Below are 22652 nucleotides of genomic sequence, written 5' to 3'. Positions count from 1 at the left end.
GTATTAGTAAAAAAAAACAATATTCATTAATTTACGCAATACTAGTAAAAATTTAGAACTAACACTTTTTCTTATGTATCAAGAAGATTATTTACTCAATACAACTTGTATTTTAACTATTTTTATTCTATTTGTGTAATTGTGTAAGCCTATTTATTAGTTATCCTGGTTCATAATTTACATAGTTTTAATCTTATAGTTAACAGAATAAGAGCCATAACACTTTCTACCATTAATATTTATATTTATGTCTTTATTAAAATATATAAATCCAAATGTACCTATTGGTTTTCTTTCAAATTCAAATAATAATACATCATTGGTAAAACTACCTTTATTTTAATTCTAGGATCTACATTATTTTAATACATCGTTTTAAAATCTCTTTGTAAGAAAATATCTATTCAAGAAAAATCTAATTAATTGCAATTTTATAAAATTAAAGTTGTATTGTACAGAATTCCAAATCAGTATTTTCTTATATTTTCAATTAAAAAATGTCAATTAAATTTAATCTCACTGAAAAATTTTGTATTTTATAAATTATTATTGTTGAACACTTGGTATAGAATAAATAATTGTTATTAAAATATTTATTGCTAAGGATTTGGTAACTATTGAAGTCATTACTTTTTTGTGATTATGTTTATATCAATAGCTCAATATTAAATTAATATTTACAATGAAGAAATTGAAAAATTAAACTTCAAAAATTAACTGTTAGGTAAGTCAATTGTATCATTAACACATATTCCAGAAAAACTAATTAACAATTTTCAAAATAAAAACTATTGTTTATTTATTGTTTAAAATACACTATAATTTATAACAATGGTTAACATTTTTTTTTTATATTGCTAAAATTTTAAGTTTTATATAATTATTACATGAATTTGATCAATTTGGTAATTTATTAATTATACATAGCTATTGGTAAATACAAACTTATTATTTGATTAATATTGAGTATATGAACAAATTCATATAATAAAAACAAAATTATAAATTTTGGATGAAGATAAATCAAATATAAAAATAATTTGTTTGGGAATGTATTTCTAAACTTATTTATAATAAACAAATTTAAAAAATATAATAACAATTTTAACAATTTAAAAAAGTACAAAACTTCTTATTTCAAATTCTATTTAAAAAAATAATTAACAACATTTAGGTCCAATAAATTTTACATTAAATAATTTTGTTCAAGACTAGAATTAGGCCCAGGTTGAGAATTATTAACTCTAAATTATTACTATGGAAATAGTCATAATATATTTTTTCAATAATAACTAGCTGTATTGAATAATTATAAAACTAGAATTATTAATGTTTTATTATCAAATATAATAAGTTGGCAACCTTTGGAAGAACTCAAATATTAGTCTCTTTTAACATAAAAATATTAAATCAAGAAACATTCAGAAATTAAAAATATGGATTACTGATTAATTCCTAACATGAATGTAAAATATAATGAAATTCAAAATAATTTCTATACGAGCGAACACCAAAGATATTCCAAACTCTTAGACTTAGGTCTCAAAAATTGACTATAGTCAAATAAAAAATTTAATGAAATTTCAAATTCCAAACTAAATTAAATGTAAAAATTGTCCAGAACTATTAATCCTCTCAAAAAACAATTTTTTTGTTCTTAAAATAAAATAATAAATATCGACAAAAGGTAAAATGTAATATCAAAATTAATTGTTTTCATAGTCACTTTATTAAGATTTGTATTTGTCTATTTGAGAATGGACATTTCAAGAATTAACCTTCATTAATGGACTATTAGAAATAAAAATAAAAATATAACAAAAAACTAAAGTTACGAAAAAAAAAATTGGTGTTTATGTAAAAATATTGGGAAGTGTAGCAGAACCAAAATAGAATAAGATGTGAAATATAAAATTAATAAGATCTAACACCAATTCGTCTCTAAAAAAAAATGTACTCACTATTGTACTTATCAATTAAATAACTCCAATAACAATATAAAAATAAAAAAAATAAAGATTTTGATTGTATTTTAAATTTTATATTGCTTTGGATACAAATACTATAGGTTACCTGAGCCAGATTTTATTTACAAAAATATTGAATAATAAAACTAATCTCTATTTGTAAATAAATAATAAGCCATCTACCATAAAATACTATGTTTCATTAAAACCTATTAGTAGTTGTTTGTTAAAACAATACGGATATTAAGAATATGAAGCTAAAATGCCATGAAAAGATTAATTAAAATACAGAACAGACAAGAAAATTAGACCAATTTCATAATTATTCTCTACCAACCACTTCCATAACATGACTAAACCTTTATTGCAGGAGTCTTATGGTAGCCAAAGTTTAATCTTAATTGTTCTAAGAAGACAAATGTAAGTATTGTCTGAGGAGCCAATCTCACAAATGCCGGTATATAACCCTAAATATAAAGAACAATAATAGAATAATTAATTTTACAAAATTAAAATAAACATACCTTAAAAAAGCCCATTGGACCAAGCTTTGCAGTATATTTAACAAGATCAAGAGTACCCTAAAAATGTATTTAGTTAAAATTAAAAACATTTAACCTAGATAATAATTTAAATTTTACATACTGAAAATTCTCCGGGTTTAGCATTCATAGCTCGAGTTTTTAATACATCCAGTGGTTGAGTAAGGGTTGTTGCCACAGCACCCTACAAACACAAAAACAATAAAAATCACAATAAGATCAGATATAAGTTACATTTCAAACTATTTACAGCGGTAAGACTAGACAAAAAATGTGTAGTAGAATCATCACCAAAATATCCAGTTGATAGTAATAATTGTTTGACTTGATCATAGAATGATAGCTGTCCAACTGTCATTAAAACGGCACGCATTGTAGCTGTTGATGCACCTGAAAACAATCTGGTAAATCCTTCTTCTCGCCAAACACGCACAAACCCATCAAATGCATGTTTGTAGCTAAAATTATCAAATAATACATTTACTTTTAGTAAAACTAGATATAAGTTTGAAGATTTGGTTACATTTAAGTGAAGTATATTTATAATAATAACAATATAATAAGTTAATGCCCCAAAGTATATTTATATATTTATATATTGAAAATAAATCATTAACATACAAAGTTAAAATAGATTAAATAAAAAAATTATCTACAATTTATTAGAATATTAATTATTTATACATTTTAAATTAAATATAAAATTAATTGATTAATATAATTACTGCAACTGTTTAAAAAATGTTTTATAAGACTATAGTTTATCATAACACATAATTTTTTAAATAACATATAAATAGTTATATGATGATAGAAAGTAAAATGAACTAGGTAAAAAGTGATGGATGGAATATTCAATTGACAGTATCTACTTAAGTTAGGAAAAAAAACTATAAAAAATAATTGATGTTTCTAAAAATGTAGAACATTATGAATTTCATTGTATCTACATGGGTACTTATATATTATTATATATTATTGATTCATCATTTTAAAATTTTTAAAATCATTCATACTTTCTACGGCTTTCCAATGGCAATTTAACATCATTCTGCATTCGAACATTAATCATATCAGCTGGGGTACCAACAAAACCACCAGCAGCTCCTGCGGCTGAAGCCAACAGTACAGTCTTGTAGAATGGAATATTTTCCCCTGGAGTAGATAAAGATTGTTTTCCAACCTTAAATTAAATGTGACCCATGAACATTTGTAAATATATACACATGTTAGCATCTTACTTCATATATTCCAAATCGCACAGTTGAATATGACAATTGACGACACAAAGATGCTGAAATACCTGTGTACAAAGAGAACACACCCTGTTCTCGAACAATTTTCATGGCTAAGCGGCTGACTGATACTTTTCCTTCTTGTTGTGTTTGTAAATGTACCTATAAACACGAGTCAAAATAACTGTTATAGGTAGGTATAAAAAGAAAAACATTTACCTTGAGTAAATCTAACGGATGCGTACAACAGGCAGCACCAGCTGAACCAAGACCACCAAAGTACCATCGAGAAAGTTTTTTACTTTTATCGTCTGCCATTATGCTGCTGTTCTATATACCCTATCAGCCTTGTGTGCCCTGAGAAAAAATAATAAAACAGTAGGTCGATGAAAAACAGAAAACTATTGTTTTTCGTTGAGCCGTTATCGATTTCTATTAAAAATGAAGACATCTCTGCGTATAAACATATATATACATATATATATAAGAGTTCTTTTGGTTTTCCAACACTCAAATGGCATCCCAGACGATCAAGCCGTTGATAAAAAATGTCACCGACATTTGGTACGCCAACACTTACCGACTGCACGTTCTCGAAGTCTCGCGTAATGGAACGAAAAACTGTTCTTAACTTGCCTCTTCGGTCATGACTAATTTAATATTCTTTTTCTGTGTTAGGTTATCCACGACTACTGTGTAGATGATAGCTGCTGCTGTGCACAAGGTCTTCCGGATGGGACGTAAAGGGCGAATAGTGATAAGCCAAGGTTGAACTGACATCAAATGATAACGAACTCAAGACGAATGAACGAACGGAAATCAACAATTTACCATGATGATCGACGATCGTTAAAACGAAATATTATATTATTAGAACATCCTAAACGATAATATTCTTACATCGACAATGCAATGTCCACGGCATATTTTACCGTATTTAACGCAACTATGATATTGGTAACTATTAATTTATTATACTTTCGCGTGGCAAACGTCGTAGACTTGTTTTGCGCACTCGTGTTCCAGCTGTAGAGACAGTTCGGCAAACGAATGGGGGAAAAATAAAAATCGACTTGAAATAAGTCGGGACGATGTAACAACAACGGTAGGGTATGCTAATAAATTCCAGTTGACGATTTGATAATCTTACACTTCGAGTTTAAAAGTTTATGCGAAGAAACTCAATACTCGGTACTGTTATTGATTGATTATTAATTTTTATACTATTATGTTAAATCAACGGCAGGTACTATAATGGAAAAATAAAAAAATAAAGGAAAGTGTGCGGAATAATTTCATCGTCATGCAGTCGCGCAATTTATTTATCTATTTTTCTTGTTTAAACTGTGGTTGAGAATATTTTTAGTTTTGGCGGCACATATTGTTTTTTAAATTAAAATACGTATTATAATAATATTAGTAGATTAACTATCTACAGTTGGATTAAATAATTATACTTTTTATAATTATTTAATCCAACTGCATTATTACTCGTGCTAACCTAGAGCCGTCTGTCGTGTACATTGAGACAAGATTTTGTTCGATAATCACATTCGTATACTTTTCGTCCGCTCCGTTAGTTTCCAAGTAAATGCTATTAATGCTATTAATAGAACACTGATGATCTATCTATCTCCCATGCGTGTCTGAGCACATATATACTACGTGAAAGCCGGAGGGTTAGGTTTACTGGGGAGGATCTAGATAAAAATTTCTCGGAAACCGTCTTTCCCAGAATTAATTCCCAAGCAGAAAATTTCAAGGGAAATCAAAATTTTAATTGAAAAATATTGATTGAAAACAAGTATTTTTAAACAAGTGTTGCTTCGTTACTTTTTTGTAGTGCTATGGATCTCTTGTATTTATTGGAATTATTATTAAGTATAACAATGGTGCATTTTGAAAATAAACGGGAGTAAATTGTAAAAGATACGAATTTAAAAATAAAAAATTTTTTTTATTTATTTTTATAGTATAAAACATACGATTTCAAAACATTTTAAAATAATTAACAGATTATAAGTTAAGATTAAAAATCATAAACTGAAATGATTTAAAATTATTAACTTAATAAAAAATAATAATTACTATTTTTTTTTTAATTTTATTGAGAACATACATACTTTATTACTTGTTCGATTTCATTTGTTACATTGTTCTGTGTGATAAACTTTTTAATTTTTTTCCCAGAATCTAAATACAATAGTATTTAAATTTATAATAAATTAAAATTATTTTAGTGATTGATTGTTCTTATCAAATAAAACTTTGTAAATAAGTAGGTATCTTTTCAAAAGAGTGTTTTTTGTTTCCACGACCGTTCTAGGAAAAGTGACACAATATTTCTGGAGTAAATGACAATGCCATTATCCGTTTTACTATTATTTTAATATATTTTCCATCAATCAATGATAAACATTTAATCTGCACAACTCAAATTGTAAAGAATTTAATAATATAGAAGACTTATAATTTTATTAAAAATATGATCATCAAATTTAACTTTTCAAGGCTCGATTGGAGGATTATTATCTATAATATATGTGTCATTAATACTTAATTCACTAGCTTTTGTAATAAAATTTTCTCTATCTTGCTGAATAATTAGGTCCAATTTTTCGTGTACAATTAGGTCCATACCATGTAACTCAATAGTTTTTTTTTATATCAGGATAAACCTGATAAAAATGTTGAAGGTGTATATATTTTAATTTTTATACATTTTTATTTTTAATTGCATATAATAACCATTTAAACATTTTTTTTCGTTTTTTGAATTTGATGATGAACAATAATGTAATTAGATAGGTATTGAATTAAACTATTTTACTGAGTTGATAAGTATAAATGTAGGTATAATTTACTTTAATATCTAATTAATTCTTTATTTAATATATATTTAAATACTTTAAACATGAATTTAAATATAAATACATACCGATGATTTAGTTTCTTATGTATTTTTTGCGAAAGGGTTAAAAGTAGAAATGTTTTGAGAACATAACAATCGCCTCCCCCCCTTGGGCTTTTTTTTACAGATTTATTTAATATTTTTTATATATATATATATATATTATATTGTAAATATAGAAGAAGTCATTAATAAGTTTGCAAATGAAAAAAAAAGAAATAGTAAATTACTATTGTAATTAATATTTTTGAATAGTGAATTTTTGTAGGTACTTACCTAGTTAATTATTTGAATTAAACGTTGTACTTATTTTTCAATAAATTGGTTAAATAACGGTTATTTATTCATTGTACTCCATATATCACTCATAAATATTCCTATTCACCCCCCCCCCTAAATCAGGATTCAGATCCACCCCAGCATTGTAAATTGGTTTGGCCTATATTAAACAACTAGGTGATTAAAAAAATACGATTATAGATTCAAATCATGATAAAATAAAACAAATTGTTAAACATTGTTGATATTTTTATCAATAATTTATATTATATATCGAATATATAAAATTCTCGTGTCACAGTGTTTGTTACCATACTCCTCCAAAACGGCTTAACCGATTTTAATGAAATTTTGTGTATACATTTGGTAGGTTTGCGACTAAAATAGAAATCAGAAAAATAGTACTCTTGGGAGACATTTAACCAGTACCAAAGCACCACCATAGAATTTTGAATTTAGCGCTAAAACTGAATTCGCACAGTTTTAGGGAATGGCCATAAAAAAATCATACAATTTACATACAAAATATTTAGCAAAAACAAATAAATAAAAATAGGTTTTTTTTTCTTCTTTTTCACTATTTACAATTGTAATCGTATAATAAACCTTCGTCAACTTCGGCTGTTGAATTGCTCATCAAGTTGTACGTCGTATCTGGCTGATGAATTAGCTTAAGTTTTAATGAATCTATTAATTTATCTTTTTCTTGAATCGTATACCTGTACATTAAATAAAGATTTTACTCATGATTTTGTACTAAACAAAAATATTAACTATGCCGACTATGTAAACGTAATATTAGCTTTTTTCTTATATATATTAGCGTTAAATATTTCGAAGTTACTAAAAAACTAGTTTAAGAAAAAATATTTTTTGGACCTTACTTTCTGTATTGTTAAATTAAATATAAAATTAAATGTAATCTTCACTTGGTTTAATAAACAATTATTCATTAATATGTAAAATAAATTTAACGAGATGTTCTAAAAATATTTACTGATTTTTAGATTTTTAGAGATAAAGTAAAGTTTCCAATACAAATACTTCTATAATACAGTCAAACTTTATGAGACATCTTGTTTTATTTATTATTTATTAATTAATTAGTATAAAAATGTTCGATATTAACTTAAAACCAACTAAGTCATATGAAATATTGCTTGGTAACACTTTGATAAGCTTTGAAGATAATTAAAAAAAAAAAACAATTTAAAAAATATAATAACAATAAAAATATACAAAAATATACGATAAATAAATAGCCCAAAAAAATTTGCGAAAAAGTATGTAAGTCAGATATGTTAATTTATTACTAAACCTAATATCCTATATCTGACTTGTATAATAAATTTTACCTCATTTCTGTGATTTCATGTTGATATGATGATTCAGCTGTTGCAAACTTACACGTCATATTTGCTACTATGTTAGCAAGTGTTTCTAATTTATTTTTACACGCTTCTAATTCATTCGATTCATGCAAATTTGATTTAGTGCATTTAACGTGTATTTTATTATTCTCCAAATCTTGCGTTAAGGAGTCAATATTAAATTCTAGGTGCTTGATGAACTGTTCTTTTCGGCACAGTGCTTTTTGATATTCAGTGTTTTGGTTTTCCAATTTTTTTTGATATTCATTCCATTCATTAAGCCGTCTGAAAATAATAAAAAATCGAATAATGTAACATATTTTAACTTTAAACTGCAATTTTTACTCTTCATTAATTGTATTAAATTTTTCTATCTGTTTGTCCACCATTCGATCAGATTTGTTTGATATAGAAATCATTTTTTTATTTGCATTCTCTAGCAACATTTCACACTCCTTCAAACTATGAAAAAAATGTTCAGTAGAATAAATGAGTGAATTATCTTTAAGTACTTAATCTATAATATTTGAAAAACTTAAACGTAAACCCTTGATTTGAAAAACTAAAAATTATGTTCCACGATCGCTTATAATTATTAGATTATTATATATATGTTAGGGTGGTCCTTAATTTCAAACTTATTTAGTCCATACTCACTAGATTTGTCACATGAGAAAGCCATTTGGGTAAAATTTGGAAGACAATATTCAACCCCTTCTAGTAACGACTTATATTTGAAAAATGGCAGAAGAGGATAGTTCAATTGTTTTTCAGATGTATAAAAAAAACTATTGCAATTAGCATAAAAATGTATAGAATCATAATTAAGGAATACATTAATATCTATAAAAAAAATATTATAACAATATTTTTCGTAAATTTAATTTATCTAAGAAAAATATTAAAAAACAATTTTTTTTTAACAAAATCAATATATATACATATAAGAACCATCCTAATATGTATATACATATATATTGTTTAAAATTAAATTGTAATTACTATATCATTAACAGTATTGGATATTTATGCACTAGAACATATAAAAGTCGTTAAAATATTAAAACTTCACATATATGTTCTAAGATATTATTATATTTAATGAATATAAATTTTTAAAATATTTTCATTTAAAAAGTATAATGAACCTAATAAAGAATAAAAATCCGCAAATATTAATATTTTAAATTTTCTTAATAAAATTTTATAATAACAAACAAATCACACGTTTATAGTTTCAATGATGGGTAAAATAACAATAAATATATTATATTTATTATTATATTATTATTATTATATTAGAACCATTCGGCAAAAAATTAGTATTCATGTAAAGAACACTAAATAATGAAATTGCTTACAGTCAATTACGGAAGGATTTCTATCAGATTTACCACAAAATATTATGTTTAATTTTTGCATCTACTCGTATAACACTAAAAGTACCGTTGTAGAAGGTGACATTTTTCAGTTAAAACTTCATCCAGTTTTTCTTTATAGGATAATTCATTATCATTTTCCATCTCCATGGTTTGACTTTTATCTAAAATAGATGGTTTTTAATCAAGCCTAAACAGTTGCATAAATCGAATTCATTAATACGGTATTATTACATTTTTCGTTTGACCACTCATTCTTGACTGTTTTCAATTGTTCATTCGTTAGTTCTACATCAAAGTCCAACTTTTTCATTTCATCATTCGTGGAATCACTTTTTTTGGTAGTTGATGTAACTTGCGAATTTTCTACCGTATCTATATTGGTTTTCAGCTTTTATTTTTTTTATCGTACATTGTTTTATGCGATAAATGAAGTACATATACAGATAGGCGCAATTAGGGGGAGCAATAAGGTTTTAAACACCTCTGAGTACAAATGTAGCACTATTTTTTTTCAGATCTATATAATCTATAGCAATTACAGTTAAATACCATTTAATTTTATTTTCAGCAATTTCAGCACCCCCAATATTTAGGCTCTAGTTGTGCCCATGCGTATACATATCATTAGATGAAAACATAAAAATTAACCATCAGTATTTCGTTTATATTTCACATGTCTATTAACAACTTGTTCAGCAGTTTCAACTCTTAAATTTTTAATTTTTTTTTTTTGATTTTGTGTATTTCTCATCGGTGATATATCACCAACAATTTTTGCACATTTCGGAATTACAGTGGTATCCTAAAAATAATACAAACACAATCAAGTATATAAAATATATTGTAATATATCAATGAAATTAAAATAAAACTATAATCAACGTCAATAAAATTATTACTCTCGTAGAAGTTGCTCGATTACATCCGAAAATCTTCGTCTTGGACAAAATCTGATTCCATCGTTTTATCGCTGATTTGATAACAAAAAATAGGTTCCAGTAAAATAGATATAATTAACAAACGTCATTAACAAAATATTAAACTGTATGAATACCATTCATATCTGTTATGGGTTTTCTTGACATATTTTCATTTCTCACAGTATTTCCACAGATTTTTGTTTTAGTGTAATCTTGCATTGTATGATCTTTGATTTCACTTTTTAAAATATTTTAGTTCTGCTTTAACAGTTTTTCATTTACTTTTACCTAAAATAATACTGATATTAACGTTAATGATGGAAATGTAACTGTCAAAAATATGAATTACTTTTTTCATTATAATTTTTATTTGGTATCGCTATTTTTGTTGTATTCAGTGGTCGTATTTTAATCAATAATTAATTGAATTTATAGTGTTACCTAGCAAAAATATAAAACTGATATTAAAAAACAGTTTTAAGTTTTGTTTCACAATGTTGAAAGAAAACAACACACCCTGTATTATGTAGATTATAAGTAATATAGTCATACTGTAAATTAGAAATATAATTATATCTTATTGTAAGGAAAGCAAAATGCTGACCAATGCACATTACAATGTCGGGTGTGTCCTGATATATAGGCATAAGAGTATATTTTAATGTTATAAACAGGCAGTTGACTCTGTTGTTCTCTGTATACATACTCTGATATATGTTACCGATCTAGGACATTTCGGCGCCAGGTGTTATTTTCTAAAATTGTATACACTATACTAATAAGTTATAACATTCGTACTGCTCTACCTTATCGCAGTATAACTTTAATAAAAACACAATATCTTTATCGTCTTGTGATTTTGAACAAGCTGCTATTAAAGCGATTCAAAATTATTTTCCTCAATCTCAAATCTACGGTTGTCTTAGACAGGTACCTTAGAATTTAAACCTTACATAGTTATTAGTTCTTCGCAAATTAATTATAATTATACTATTATTCGATAATTAAACATACGAATTTTAATGCGAAAATTTTATATTACCATGATTGTTATCATTGTTACAATTTGTTATCAATATTAACTTATTATCATATATCTGATATCTGATGGTCGGATGGTTAAATGCGCCGTGACATGTTTTAAAATTTCGCCAACCGTGTGCCCTGTGGTATGATAGCGACGAACGGTAAAAACTTTTTTTTTAAAAAAAATAAAATTTGTTTTGTAATAGTATTTCGACGATCATTGCCTACACGATGTCAAACGTGAATGTTTTGGAAGAGCTGAAATTGGTGCTCAAACCCGACTTGCCGGAACGACGGATGGTATGCGCCGAAGAAACGGACACTAGCAAAGCCGACATAATCTTGTCGTTTTACATGTGGTACGTGTTCAACAAGACAGACAGTCCCGTGTGCATGGTTGGAATTAGAGACACGTACGGTCATTACCAGAATGTGGGCCTTAAGTTCCATTACAACCTACTGTTGATGACAAACAAAAAGAGGTTCACATTTATCGAGTCTGTAATGACGGTTGGTCGTTTAGTCGAATGCGCTCAAAATCTGTTAGAACAACACCCGGTCGGTAATGTGTATATGATTGTGGACGATATTAGCGCGCTGTTATTTTTGGGTGAAAAGCTAGAAGAAATAATTGGTTTTCTCATGTTTACAAAACGCCATCAACGTTTATACCTAGTATTTGGGTGTTGGAAACACAAATTTGATGAAACGGCCAAAAGGCTAACATCAGCAGCATCACATTTGGCTGATATAAGAGTATCATTAGCACCATTAGTCACAGGATTTTCCAATTCGGCAACGGGCACAATGAGGATCACTTCAAACGAATCAATTTATCAAATAGAAGATGTATCTTACTTGTATAAATTATTTGATAATGGTCTTACACTATCATTAAATTCAAAAACAGTCAGATGACACCAATTTTCAAATAATTATATATTAAGAAATATCTGTATATTATTTGTGTAACATTAATACTATATTGTAAATAAATGATTATTAACAAAAACTTTATTAATTGTATGTAAATAAAAAAAAACATAATCATAACATTTAATAAAAAAAATAAAAAATAAATTATACATAAGCTTATTAAAAGTAATAAATAACTTTACAACATTTATTATAATTACATAAATAAATAATAAAACAACATTAGGTAACTGAAAGAATTTTACACATTTTACGTGGAAGTTTAATTTATTATTTTATAAATATTTTAAATTTAATTTTAAAATGTAAATTTTTTTCTGAATTATCTTAAAATAATTGCAGAATTGTCCATTTAAAGTTATATTATAGAAAATAACAATTTTTTTCATTAAAAATCTGCAATTTGAAAGGAACTAATATTAATGTATAATTATTTATCCTATTCAAAAAAATGAACATAATAAAATCTAGGAGAAACTAAAATTTAATAAAGAACTTGCTTAAAAGAATAGTCGGCAGTATATATTTCAGTCCTGATTTGTTATATTTTTTTATTAGTCTAAAAGATGGTTACAATAATAACTATATAAAACAAGTATGAATACTATATTTTATTAAAATATTAGTATTTACTAATTTTAAATTGTATACATCTGAAATTAATTAATTTTTATACATGTGAAAAATTAAAAAAAACATCTTATTTTTAATATAAAACGATTATGTAACATTATATGATTATATGTTAATATATGGCAACTTATTTTAATCATCCTTTACATTTTTAAATATTAATCAAACATTATTAAATCCTTGGAAAACCATAGCAATTTTTAAGATAATAATGGTAAACCTCATATTTTAAGAAATTGAATGAAACGTTTCATATTTTAAATTTTATATTTTTAACTAACAACATTTTAGTAGGTATATATTATTTCCAAATACTTATTTTTAACACTACATAGTCACACTATATTTAGCTACATAGTCAACTTTCATAATATGTGTATCTATTTTATTAAAATATCTATGATCACTTACAGATTCATAATTTAGAAAGCTAAAAATACCTTCAAAATTAAATGCTTATAATAATTCAATAGTCTTTAGAAATTTAAAATCACTATTATTATTATAAACTAATAAACTACAATAGATTCCTAAATTATTATAAATAATTAAAGTTTGGAAGTTTAAACCACAAACAAAAAAATCTTTTCTATATAAATGTAACCTATCTTACTAATAATCGCTTCATGAGAAACTTTGAAATAAATAATTATTATATTTGATCAACTTATTTATTTTATTTAGGTTATTTATTTATTTAGGTTTGAGTAGTGTGCAATTTAAATTATTTAATATTTTTGTCACATTTATTTAGAACTAATTGAAATTATGAGTGTAAATAAACCTATATTAATTGTTTAATAATATTAAGTATATTAAAAATAATGGTAAAATTAAAAACTAGTTAATAAATTGAGAGTATTTTTTTTATTTAAAAAAAAAAACTATAAATATACATATATATTTGTATTTATATACTATTAATGAATAAATCAGTCTTTTAAACAAAAATTATAACTATTTTACATAAAAACCTATCAGTTATTATTTTAAACTATATAATACAATAAATATAAATTGTATGCTCAATCTATAACAGGGATGACAAATTCATGTGGAACACATGCATGAAATGGCAGGCAGAGAAATAATAAAGGCATGTGAACAATATAAATATTTAGTAAATTATATTTAATTAAAAAAAAAATAATAATAATAAAACCATAACGAAAAACTTTAAAAATAATAGCTTTAGCTAATTTGTCATTTATTAATCAACTTATGCGAATCACTCTTCTTGGAAAAAATTTTATTAAACCTGATTAAAAAAACCGACCAATGGATTAATGCAGTAAAGTCACAAGCACTTTATTTAAAAGTTACAAATTATAAGCCGAATATAAATTAATTATCATCAAGTGCATTTTTAAAGTGCAATTAAATATTACATTTTTAAAAAAAAGAAAAAATTATAATTAAATACATTTAAATTATATATTAATACACAATATTTTTAATAACAAAGTAGAAAGAAAAAAATAAGGTAATTTTTAGCATTTTTGGCATGCAATATTAGAAAAAGTTGCCATCCCTGACTACACAATATGTATAAAACAAAATAATAACTTATGAGAAAAATTGGTATCTCAAAAAAATAAATAAATAAATAAATACAGTTTAATAATATATCTCATACTTAAGTTAAGTTTTTGTGATCCATAATAATTATAAAAGTATTAATACTATAATAAATATTAATACTTCCTAATAATTTACTATCTATAGGAATGCAAACTAGTGATTTTACATTATAATTATCATTCAAATAGTATAAATAGTTCAGTATTAGGTATTTAATAACTTTTTAGTTTTTACTCTTAAAATAGTATTTTATGATAACTTGATATGCAGGCATAGTTTCAAGTCTTACTAAATAGAAAATAATAATTTTGAGGATTCTTATGTATGAAACGATTACAATTTTCAGTTTCCATTGTCTAAGAATATTAGCCATACAATTATCAGCTTATCTCTATACAGATAATACAAAAAACAAAAAATATTATTATATGCATTGTTATATATATATATATATATATATGTATGCTAACTTAATAATATATTTGTTATATGTGAGGTGCTTACTAACTGTTTAATGCCATTATACTTTTACTATCAATTAAAAAAAAAATTTCTGAAACATTAAAATATATTTTATATGGCTTTATCTCTACTCTCTTTTTTCACATATTACTACTTTTTAACATGTACTTAAGACTTATTTTATGCCAACATCAATAGATAATCTTTTTATTTTTTAATAATCTTTTATATTATATTACTATTACTATAATTAGGTTCTCTAATGAACACAAGTAAAATAATAATACTATAAAATGTTATTGGTAATTTTCTCTAAATTAATAGATTAAATCAAAATCATTGGAATTACTGAAATTCTAAATGTTAATTTTTGTTATTGGTGCATAAAATATAGGTAATTATATTAATTTAAATAATCTAAAAGTTTAATTAAATAATTATCTATTATTTATAATACTATTAGATCCTATCTCTTTTAATTACAAACTTGCATAATATCAAAACATGATATATCAATGGACGGTTTGAACTAAACATAGTTTAAATTAAATTAAAAATCATTTTATACTCGTATAACATAGGAATATTGTTGTAAATGTATTAAAAATACATACAAAGAGTATAATAATATTATATGTTATTATACTCTTATTGCTTATTACTTGGGATGAATTTTTAATAATTTTACAACATTATAACTATATTTAAATTAATTAATTTACTTTATTAAATTATGTTAGACAACTTCAACACTGTAGCTTGATTAGTCCTCTGGAGCACAATCTCACATTTTGGCTGAAGCCAAGGCTCACCATCTATCTGAACTGGTAACTTTTGCAATAATTTCACCTGTTCAAAATTATTTTAATCAAAAATATAAAAATCATTAGACAAAATAGAAATATAAACTAGGTAAAATTAATACAAATCCCCTACTCTAATCATAGATGCTTGACCAATTCTAATAGGTTTAGCAATTCCTATTTTTAATTGTGCGATATGTATTGAAGATCGTACACCAAGCACTTCTAACTTTCCATCATCAATGAACTGTGATCCAAATTCATTGCCATCATCAGCTCCTAATTGCCACAAATTTACACCAGCACCCCAAGATTCAATATTGACTATGACGATAGACTCAATATCTGGTAAAGTAATTTTTCTGCCATCCATATACAGCTCGATCATATCAGGTAAGCCCTGACACTGATGTTCAAGAAATTGTTGAGTGCCACATCCAACATAAATCATCTTATTGAACAATGTACTATTAAATAAGTACAATGGTGATTTTCTAGTACGATGAAAGTCTAATGTTATCTGAGCATCCAAACCAATACCCAAGTAATTATACATTGTAATAGTGTTAGTTATTTTTATTTTCTTCAACACATTTGACATAATGTTCACTTTCCACCTAATAAAAAAAAAGAATACTCTACACTGATGTCATTGTTAAAATAATAAAATTAAAAACTAACCTATCTAATTTTATAATAGAAACATTGTTGAGAAAATCAAATATGACAGAACAATCTAAATCAGAATAAGAAGTTCCCCACCCTAAAACCCTGGACAAGTCATTTCCTGTACCAAGTGGTATAATTCCTACAGCAGGATCAACCTAAAAAATTTTTAATTAAATATAATATATTGATGCTACAAATAATAATTTTATTAATACTTTTAATTTTAAATTATGGATGCCATTCAATATACCAGCTACCGTTCCATCACCACCAGCTACTAATACGTAAATACATTCTAATTGTGTATTTTTTAGCCATACCAAAGCTTTTTCTGGAGGACAATCAATCACATCGTATACTTGAATGGGATTCAATAAACGTCGGAAATGTGATATTATTAGAGCTCCATCATTATTACCAGATTTTTTGTTTGCTAAAATAGAAAATTGATATAAAATGATAAAACAATACATTTATTGACTTACCAAATATTATTAATGGTGTCCAATTTTCCCAACCAGGATGAACTACTTTTTCAATGGTTTGTTTAGATACATTTTTAAACCTATTACTTGTTTTTATACAAAATGGTGGTATAATATAATTTCGATGTACTCCAAAATCACATTTCTAAAAAAAAACAATTTTATCATCAATAATTCATACTTGGAATATATAATTAATATTTAAATAAACTATTTTTAATTTATAAACATTTGGTTGTGCTACCTAAAAGAATACTAAATTAAAATTCCAAAACCAAGTAAAATTAATTTTTTTTTTTTTTTTTGATACTGATCAATAACTCATGATGAATAAAATGTAAGGTACTATTATAAATACTATAAATATAAATATAAATATGTATATTAAACATATTATATATTTATATATTATAAGTACTATTACATTTATAATCTTTTAGTTTAATTATTGTTAATAATTATAGAAAATAAAGCTATTTTATTACTTGTTCAAATTGAATTACACACTTTTCATGCACAAATTTCTGGCACCATATACATTGAAAAAATTGTCCAAGAATATTATCAGTTTCATCATCCGAAGAACAAACAGAACACATAACATCAACTGACAGAGCTACAATAAACATCTAATTAATATTAAAAGGTAAATGTTATTTAATATTTAGATGTATTACACTTGTTCCAATGATGAGTGAATTCTTTTAAGGGTCTGTTGGTACTCAGCATTTTACAACATATTTGTTTGTCAGCTTTTTTTATGCAACCCAAATCAACAAAAATTCTACAACTATCACAGTAGCGCACTTTTGATCCATGTGTTAATGTTTCACAAACAACACAGGCATTAGGGTCCTATGATTAAATATTTATCCTCAGAAACATTAAGATTAAAAGAAATTTCTTAAGTGATAAAATACTTACACTAACTATATATGTGGGTTTCTCAACCCATATATGGGATGACAAGCTTTTATCGGCAACATTACCATTGAAGAATGATCTGAACACCTTAATACTCAAAATGAACACTATGCTCGCAGTTAAAAAAGCAATTATACTAGACGTCACCAAGTCATCCATGTCCAAATACATCATTAATCTGCAATTAAAAGAATAAATAGTAAAAATTCAAGTCTATAGAAATTGGAATTGAAATTAATGTACAGAAAAAAAAAATAATAAACACTATTTTTTTTTATACATAAATTGTTATATGTTTTCAATAAAGTAAAGACAAATATTGAACGAATCAATTGATGAAGACTGTACATGAGATACTCACATAATGTACGTGAGAACAGAAGTCAGTAAGTTAATTAGTAATCGTAGGTGTTTGACCAATTATCGATTAATATTTATTTTCGACTCGTGTTCGGAAGGTAGATATTCCTACGCCGACGAAATTGGAATGTACAACTGACACGGATGAAGCGGTGCACATTTAACGCGAGCATATTATCTAACTATTCGGCGTACAACGCTCAAAGGCTGCAGAATTAACACGGGTGATATGGAATCCCGCAACCTTGGTAGGTACGTATAATTTATTATACAGTTTCATGTTCATGTTTCACACGTCTGACACATTTAAACACTATTTGAAATAATACCGAAGCGTGTGGGTACCACCATTCATTATCAATTTCGAAAATGAAATATTAACGTGAAGAGTTGATAACAGCTTCTATCAATACGACCCCGAACGACGTTTATCGCGAGATACGCGAAGTTGATTGCGTCGAAACTATTTTACAGTGGTCTTTATCTGTGTGAGACGGGTAGGAGACGATTATTGGCCTTCGACCGTAACCGAAGTGTATTTTATTGATCGCATTGACGTTATTATCAAAATAAATCACACAGATAGATAAATTATCCTTTATTTGTACACAATACGTCCGTGAGCTCCGGTAGGTAGCAACGTAGTATCGAAAGAAAAGTATCAATATTTTTACTTGGTGTCGAATCGAATAAAAATATCCTAACGAAAGAACCGATATGAGGAAGTATCGAGAGAAAAGTATTGATCATTTTACTTCTTCGTATCGTCGTATCGAATCGAATTAAAATAATGATAAGAATAAAAATATAAAGACGACCGATATGAATAATCGTTCCTATTGAAACCTATTGACGCTATTCTATTGTGGACTGCGGTTTCTGGTCCGTGGAAATAACAATATAATCGTATAGAGTATAGACTATAGTATGATGACTGATTTATGTAAACAAATCCACCACCACGCTCACGAACTATTTTATTAGAAAATAATTATTGTACGATACCATTCGAGTATTTTGATTTTTAAACCAATATGTCGGTTGGTAATTGATTCAATACTGTTTATTCGATACCAGTATTTTCTTGTCGATATAAGTATCATAACCATGGTATCGAATACAAAAAGTACTTGTATCAAAAGAAAAGCATCGATACTTTATTGGTATCGGTAGTATTGCTACAATCATAATCACGTGGTCTCTTCCGTAAATTGTTTTTTCGTGGACGCCGATAGTATGATTATGTTGCTGTGATGTTTCAAACATCGTGTTTCCTCGTCAACCAATCTTTTTGTCCAACAATGTTTTTAAAATATATTTTCAGTTGATAACAGGATGGAGAAGAAACAAATTTTATTGATAAAATAACGTTTATACGTATACCATTGTCTTTACATTAAAAAACAAATCACTTATATTAAAATTAAAATTAACATGCATTTTTATCTTGAACAAGTATTAAATATTATTTATTACAATTATTAATAAGCAATTAACATACAATTTTAACCACACCTATGAATACATTCATAGACAGTCCTAAGTCTGTTAAGGGGGAAGGAAAATTGATGTAAGTACTTTAATAATAAAGAAATATTAATTTACAGGGTATTAAACTATTAAAGTCTAAAAGGTAACTGTGCGCACACCATGTGTATGATTACGACTCGACTGTTCCCAAACGAGTGGTAGTTTTGTGCCCAAACAAGTTGTCTTTTTGATATTTGTGCGCAAACCAGTACCGCCCAATTATACATTAAAGATATTAAATTCAAATAAAAAATTTGGTGTATACCCTGCTCCCGAATTGAAATTGATTTAGGTTAAAAAAAATAAAAAACAAATACAAGTTACGAAAAGAAACATAGAAATAAATGAATACAAATTTTATATATTTCAAATTATATTAAAGTGGTTAATTGATATTTAATTATATTTTAAAATGATGAAGGCGATTTGTAAAGTGTTTATTAATATAAGTTAATTTTAATCACATTATATTAACATTTTATGATATTTTATGCATGCTAAATAATTTTAATTTTAATAACATTAAATATAAAATGTTTATTATTCAAAAAAATAATTAAAATAGTTACCTGGCTCCCGAATGAATCCATATGAATGTTAAACACAAAAAAATCCATGATCTGAAATGAAACAAAAACAAATTAATTAAAATTAGAATATATAGAAATAAAATTGAAATAATTACTTTAAATTGAAATATTTTTTATAATAATGAACGCTATTTTTTAAGAGTATATTATTAATATTTAATTTGAATCATATGATTTAAATGTTTATGATATTTTATGTAAATAAAATGAGTTTGATATTTATACCATTATATATTATACATATAAAATTCAAATAAAAAATTTAGTATATACCTGGCTCCCCAATTAAACTTGACATAGGTTAAAACAAAAAATAAAACAAGTTATGAAAAGAAACATAAAAATAAATGAATTGAAATTTGAATATTTTGATTTAAAATTGAGTTGATTAATTTAAATTGAAATACTTTTTATAATTATGAACGCTATTTTTTAAGGGTTTATTATTTATACTTAATTTGAAAAATATGATTAATATATATTGAATAATATTTTATGTAAAGGCCCCCATACACGATCAGTTTTGAATGACAATCAACGTGATTGACATTCATGACTGACCGTATATGTATATGACTGATAATGACTGACAGTCAAATTTTATGACTGATGAAATTCAAACATGTTTGAATTTTTATCATCAGTCAAGATGATTGACATTCATGATTGACCGTGTATGTCTATGAATGTACAATTTATCAGTCGATCTAGTCGAATTGTGTGGAGCAGTCGAGTCTTGTTTTGTCTTTTTTTGTCGTAAATTATGATCAGAGAATGAGTTTTTTTTCGGCAACCATTCTTTAACCCAGAATCTTTTCTTTCTCTTTTTGGGTTCATCACACGCGAGATAAATGGCAATACCAATAAGTGCATCTTTATCCATTTTAATAAATTGACAAACTCAAAAATATTTATAAAAATACCTATAAATAAATATAGGTATATAAAAAAATTAATTAAATGTACACAGCACAAAACAATACAAAACAGCACGAATAAGTACTTATTCGTAAAGTGTACACTTTTGAACTGACAAAAAAATTGAACGATTGTCATTCTTGATTGATTGTGTATGGAAGTTATCAATCGTCAGTCAATGATTAGTTTCGACTGTCAATCATGTTGATTGTAATTCAAGACTGACCGTGTATGGGGGGCTTAAGTTAAATAATTTTAATTTATTTACATTAAATTTGAAAAATGTAAAATTTATAAAAAAAATTAAAATTGTTACCTGGCACCCGAATAATCCCTAGTTTACTTTGAAACATAATAAAGATATCCATGTACTGAAAATAAAAATAATAATCAATACAATAAAACACAACCTAAGAAACTAATAAATACATTTCATAAAAAAAAAAAACAAATATAACGAATATCACATGGAGAACAATCCATTAAATAAATACCTAAAACAAATCACAAAAAAAAATGCCATTTAGAGAAAATATATCCATACCCTCGTTCAAGCATAGTGTTAAAACGATTAAGACTATGAAGTTGACGTTAAACAGATCAGACGATAAGAGGGTAGTACAGCCAGATTTAGTAAGCACGCTCGCACATGCGTCACTACGCGTGCACGTGAAGACTAGTAGCACTACTACTACTACTACTACTACTACTACTACTGCTGCTGCTGCTAACAACACTTCACATCACGATCTACTTAAAATTGTATTTATATATATATATATATTTTTTTTTTTTCAAATGTATTATTTATTACCTTTTTATTTTTTCAAAAATATGTTTCAGATTCATAGATCTGTATATATTTTATATGTCATAGTTTTAGTCACCTGCAATATGTTTCTTTTTTATAAAATAATAAATAATAAATAATCATTTTTATAAATTATACAAGTCGAAAACCTAGTAAATATGTTTATATAATATATTCTTTATATGTAAACATTGCTGTTAGATGTAATAACACATATATTATAATAAATAAAAATAACTGCTTAATCTTCACCTTTAATTATTTGAATGTAAAATTATATATATTTTATTATTTATTTGGCTTTCAGTTTATTTATTT

General features: G+C 25.5%; 4 protein-coding genes across 9 annotated transcripts; 1 reads left to right on the top strand and 3 right to left on the bottom strand.

Annotated features, from left to right (window-relative positions):
- Positions 1 to 1977: 1977 nt before the first annotated feature.
- LOC112681210 (mitochondrial dicarboxylate carrier) lies at positions 1978 to 4666 on the bottom strand. Its single transcript, XM_025551470.1, has 8 exons — positions 4325 to 4666; positions 3964 to 4101; positions 3751 to 3906; positions 3526 to 3692; positions 2760 to 2967; positions 2613 to 2693; positions 2492 to 2548; positions 1978 to 2434 (listed from the first exon to the last, which is right to left on the bottom strand). Exons 2-8 carry the CDS (start codon positions 4060 to 4062, stop codon positions 2321 to 2323), a joined length of 882 nt encoding a protein of 293 aa, XP_025407255.1. The 5' UTR covers positions 4063 to 4101; positions 4325 to 4666; the 3' UTR covers positions 1978 to 2320.
- A 2825-nt stretch (positions 4667 to 7491) lies between these two features.
- LOC112681223 (interaptin-like) lies at positions 7492 to 10845 on the bottom strand. Its single transcript, XM_025551489.1, has 8 exons — positions 10741 to 10845; positions 10586 to 10656; positions 10335 to 10488; positions 9918 to 10058; positions 9751 to 9847; positions 8650 to 8766; positions 8290 to 8589; positions 7492 to 7653 (listed from the first exon to the last, which is right to left on the bottom strand). Exons 1-8 carry the CDS (start codon positions 10823 to 10825, stop codon positions 7512 to 7514), a joined length of 1107 nt encoding a protein of 368 aa, XP_025407274.1. The 5' UTR covers positions 10826 to 10845; the 3' UTR covers positions 7492 to 7511.
- Positions 10846 to 11347: 502 nt separating this feature from the next.
- Positions 11348 to 12551, top strand: LOC112681214. Of its 2 annotated transcripts, none has more exons than XM_025551475.1 (2): positions 11348 to 11536; positions 11839 to 12551. In XM_025551475.1, exon 2 carries the CDS (start codon positions 11864 to 11866, stop codon positions 12548 to 12550), a length of 687 nt encoding a protein of 228 aa, XP_025407260.1. In that variant the 5' UTR covers positions 11348 to 11536; positions 11839 to 11863; the 3' UTR covers position 12551. The 2 variants fall into 2 exon arrangements, with proteins under 2 accessions (XP_025407260.1, XP_025407262.1); XM_025551477.1 differs by lacking the exon at positions 11348 to 11536 and adding an exon at positions 11611 to 11775.
- A 402-nt stretch (positions 12552 to 12953) lies between these two features.
- Positions 12954 to 21890, bottom strand: LOC112681219 (diacylglycerol kinase epsilon-like). 5 transcript variants are annotated; one of them, XM_025551483.1, is made up of 10 exons: positions 18487 to 18889; positions 18126 to 18303; positions 17879 to 18056; positions 17687 to 17817; positions 17202 to 17346; positions 16932 to 17149; positions 16729 to 16871; positions 16181 to 16664; positions 15967 to 16093; positions 12954 to 12964 (listed from the first exon to the last, which is right to left on the bottom strand). In XM_025551483.1, the coding sequence occupies exons 2-9, from the start codon at positions 18297 to 18299 to the stop codon at positions 15971 to 15973; spliced, it is 1596 nt and encodes a 531-aa protein (XP_025407268.1). In that variant the 5' UTR covers positions 18300 to 18303; positions 18487 to 18889; the 3' UTR covers positions 12954 to 12964; positions 15967 to 15970. The 5 variants fall into 5 exon arrangements, with proteins under 5 accessions (XP_025407268.1, XP_025407267.1, XP_025407269.1 ...); XM_025551482.1 differs by lacking the exon at positions 12954 to 12964 and adding an exon at positions 14951 to 15173; XM_025551484.1 differs by lacking the exons at positions 12954 to 12964; positions 18487 to 18889 and adding exons at positions 20585 to 20635; positions 21840 to 21890 and having other exon boundaries at positions 15815 to 16093.
- Between the last annotated feature and the right edge of the window lie 762 nt (positions 21891 to 22652).

The sequence above is a fragment of the Sipha flava genome, unplaced genomic scaffold (genome assembly GCF_003268045.1).
Source record: "Sipha flava isolate LNK unplaced genomic scaffold, YSA_version1 18806_pilon_pilon, whole genome shotgun sequence".
NCBI lineage: Eukaryota > Metazoa > Arthropoda > Insecta > Hemiptera > Aphididae > Sipha > Sipha flava.
This window is presented reverse-complemented; position numbering and strand designations above follow the sequence as displayed.

Bases quoted from the DNA above. Each gene is read 5' to 3' on its own strand.
- LOC112681210 (XM_025551470.1), bottom strand. From the start codon at position 4,062: ATGGCAGACGATAAAAGTAAAAAACTTTCTCGATGGTACTTTGGTGGT. The intron at 3,907-3,963 runs GTAAATGTTTTT...TCGTGTTTATAG, and splicing joins ATCCGTTAGATTTACTCAAG to GTACATTTACAAACACAACA. The intron at 3,693-3,750 runs GTAAGATGCTAA...ATTTAATTTAAG, and splicing joins TGCGATTTGGAATATATGAA to GTTGGAAAACAATCTTTATC.
- LOC112681223 (XM_025551489.1), bottom strand. From the start codon at position 10,825: ATGCAAGATTACACTAAAACAAAAATCTGTGGAAATACTGTGAGAAAT. The intron at 10,059-10,334 runs GTTAATTTTTAT...AAACCAATATAG, and splicing joins ATATAAACGAAATACTGATG to ATACGGTAGAAAATTCGCAA. The intron at 8,767-9,750 runs GTACTTTTAGTG...TTTTTTTCATAG, and splicing joins AAATGTCACCTTCTACAACG to TTTGAAGGAGTGTGAAATGT.
- LOC112681214 (XM_025551475.1), top strand. From the start codon at position 11,864: ATGTCAAACGTGAATGTTTTGGAAGAGCTGAAATTGGTGCTCAAACCC.
- LOC112681219 (XM_025551484.1), bottom strand. From the start codon at position 18,299: ATGATGTATTTGGACATGGATGACTTGGTGACGTCTAGTATAATTGCT. The intron at 17,818-17,878 runs GTAATACATCTA...TGTTTATTGTAG, and splicing joins CACTCATCATTGGAACAAGT to CTCTGTCAGTTGATGTTATG. The intron at 16,094-16,180 runs GTAGGGGATTTG...AATTTTGAACAG, and splicing joins GTCAAGCATCTATGATTAGA to GTGAAATTATTGCAAAAGTT.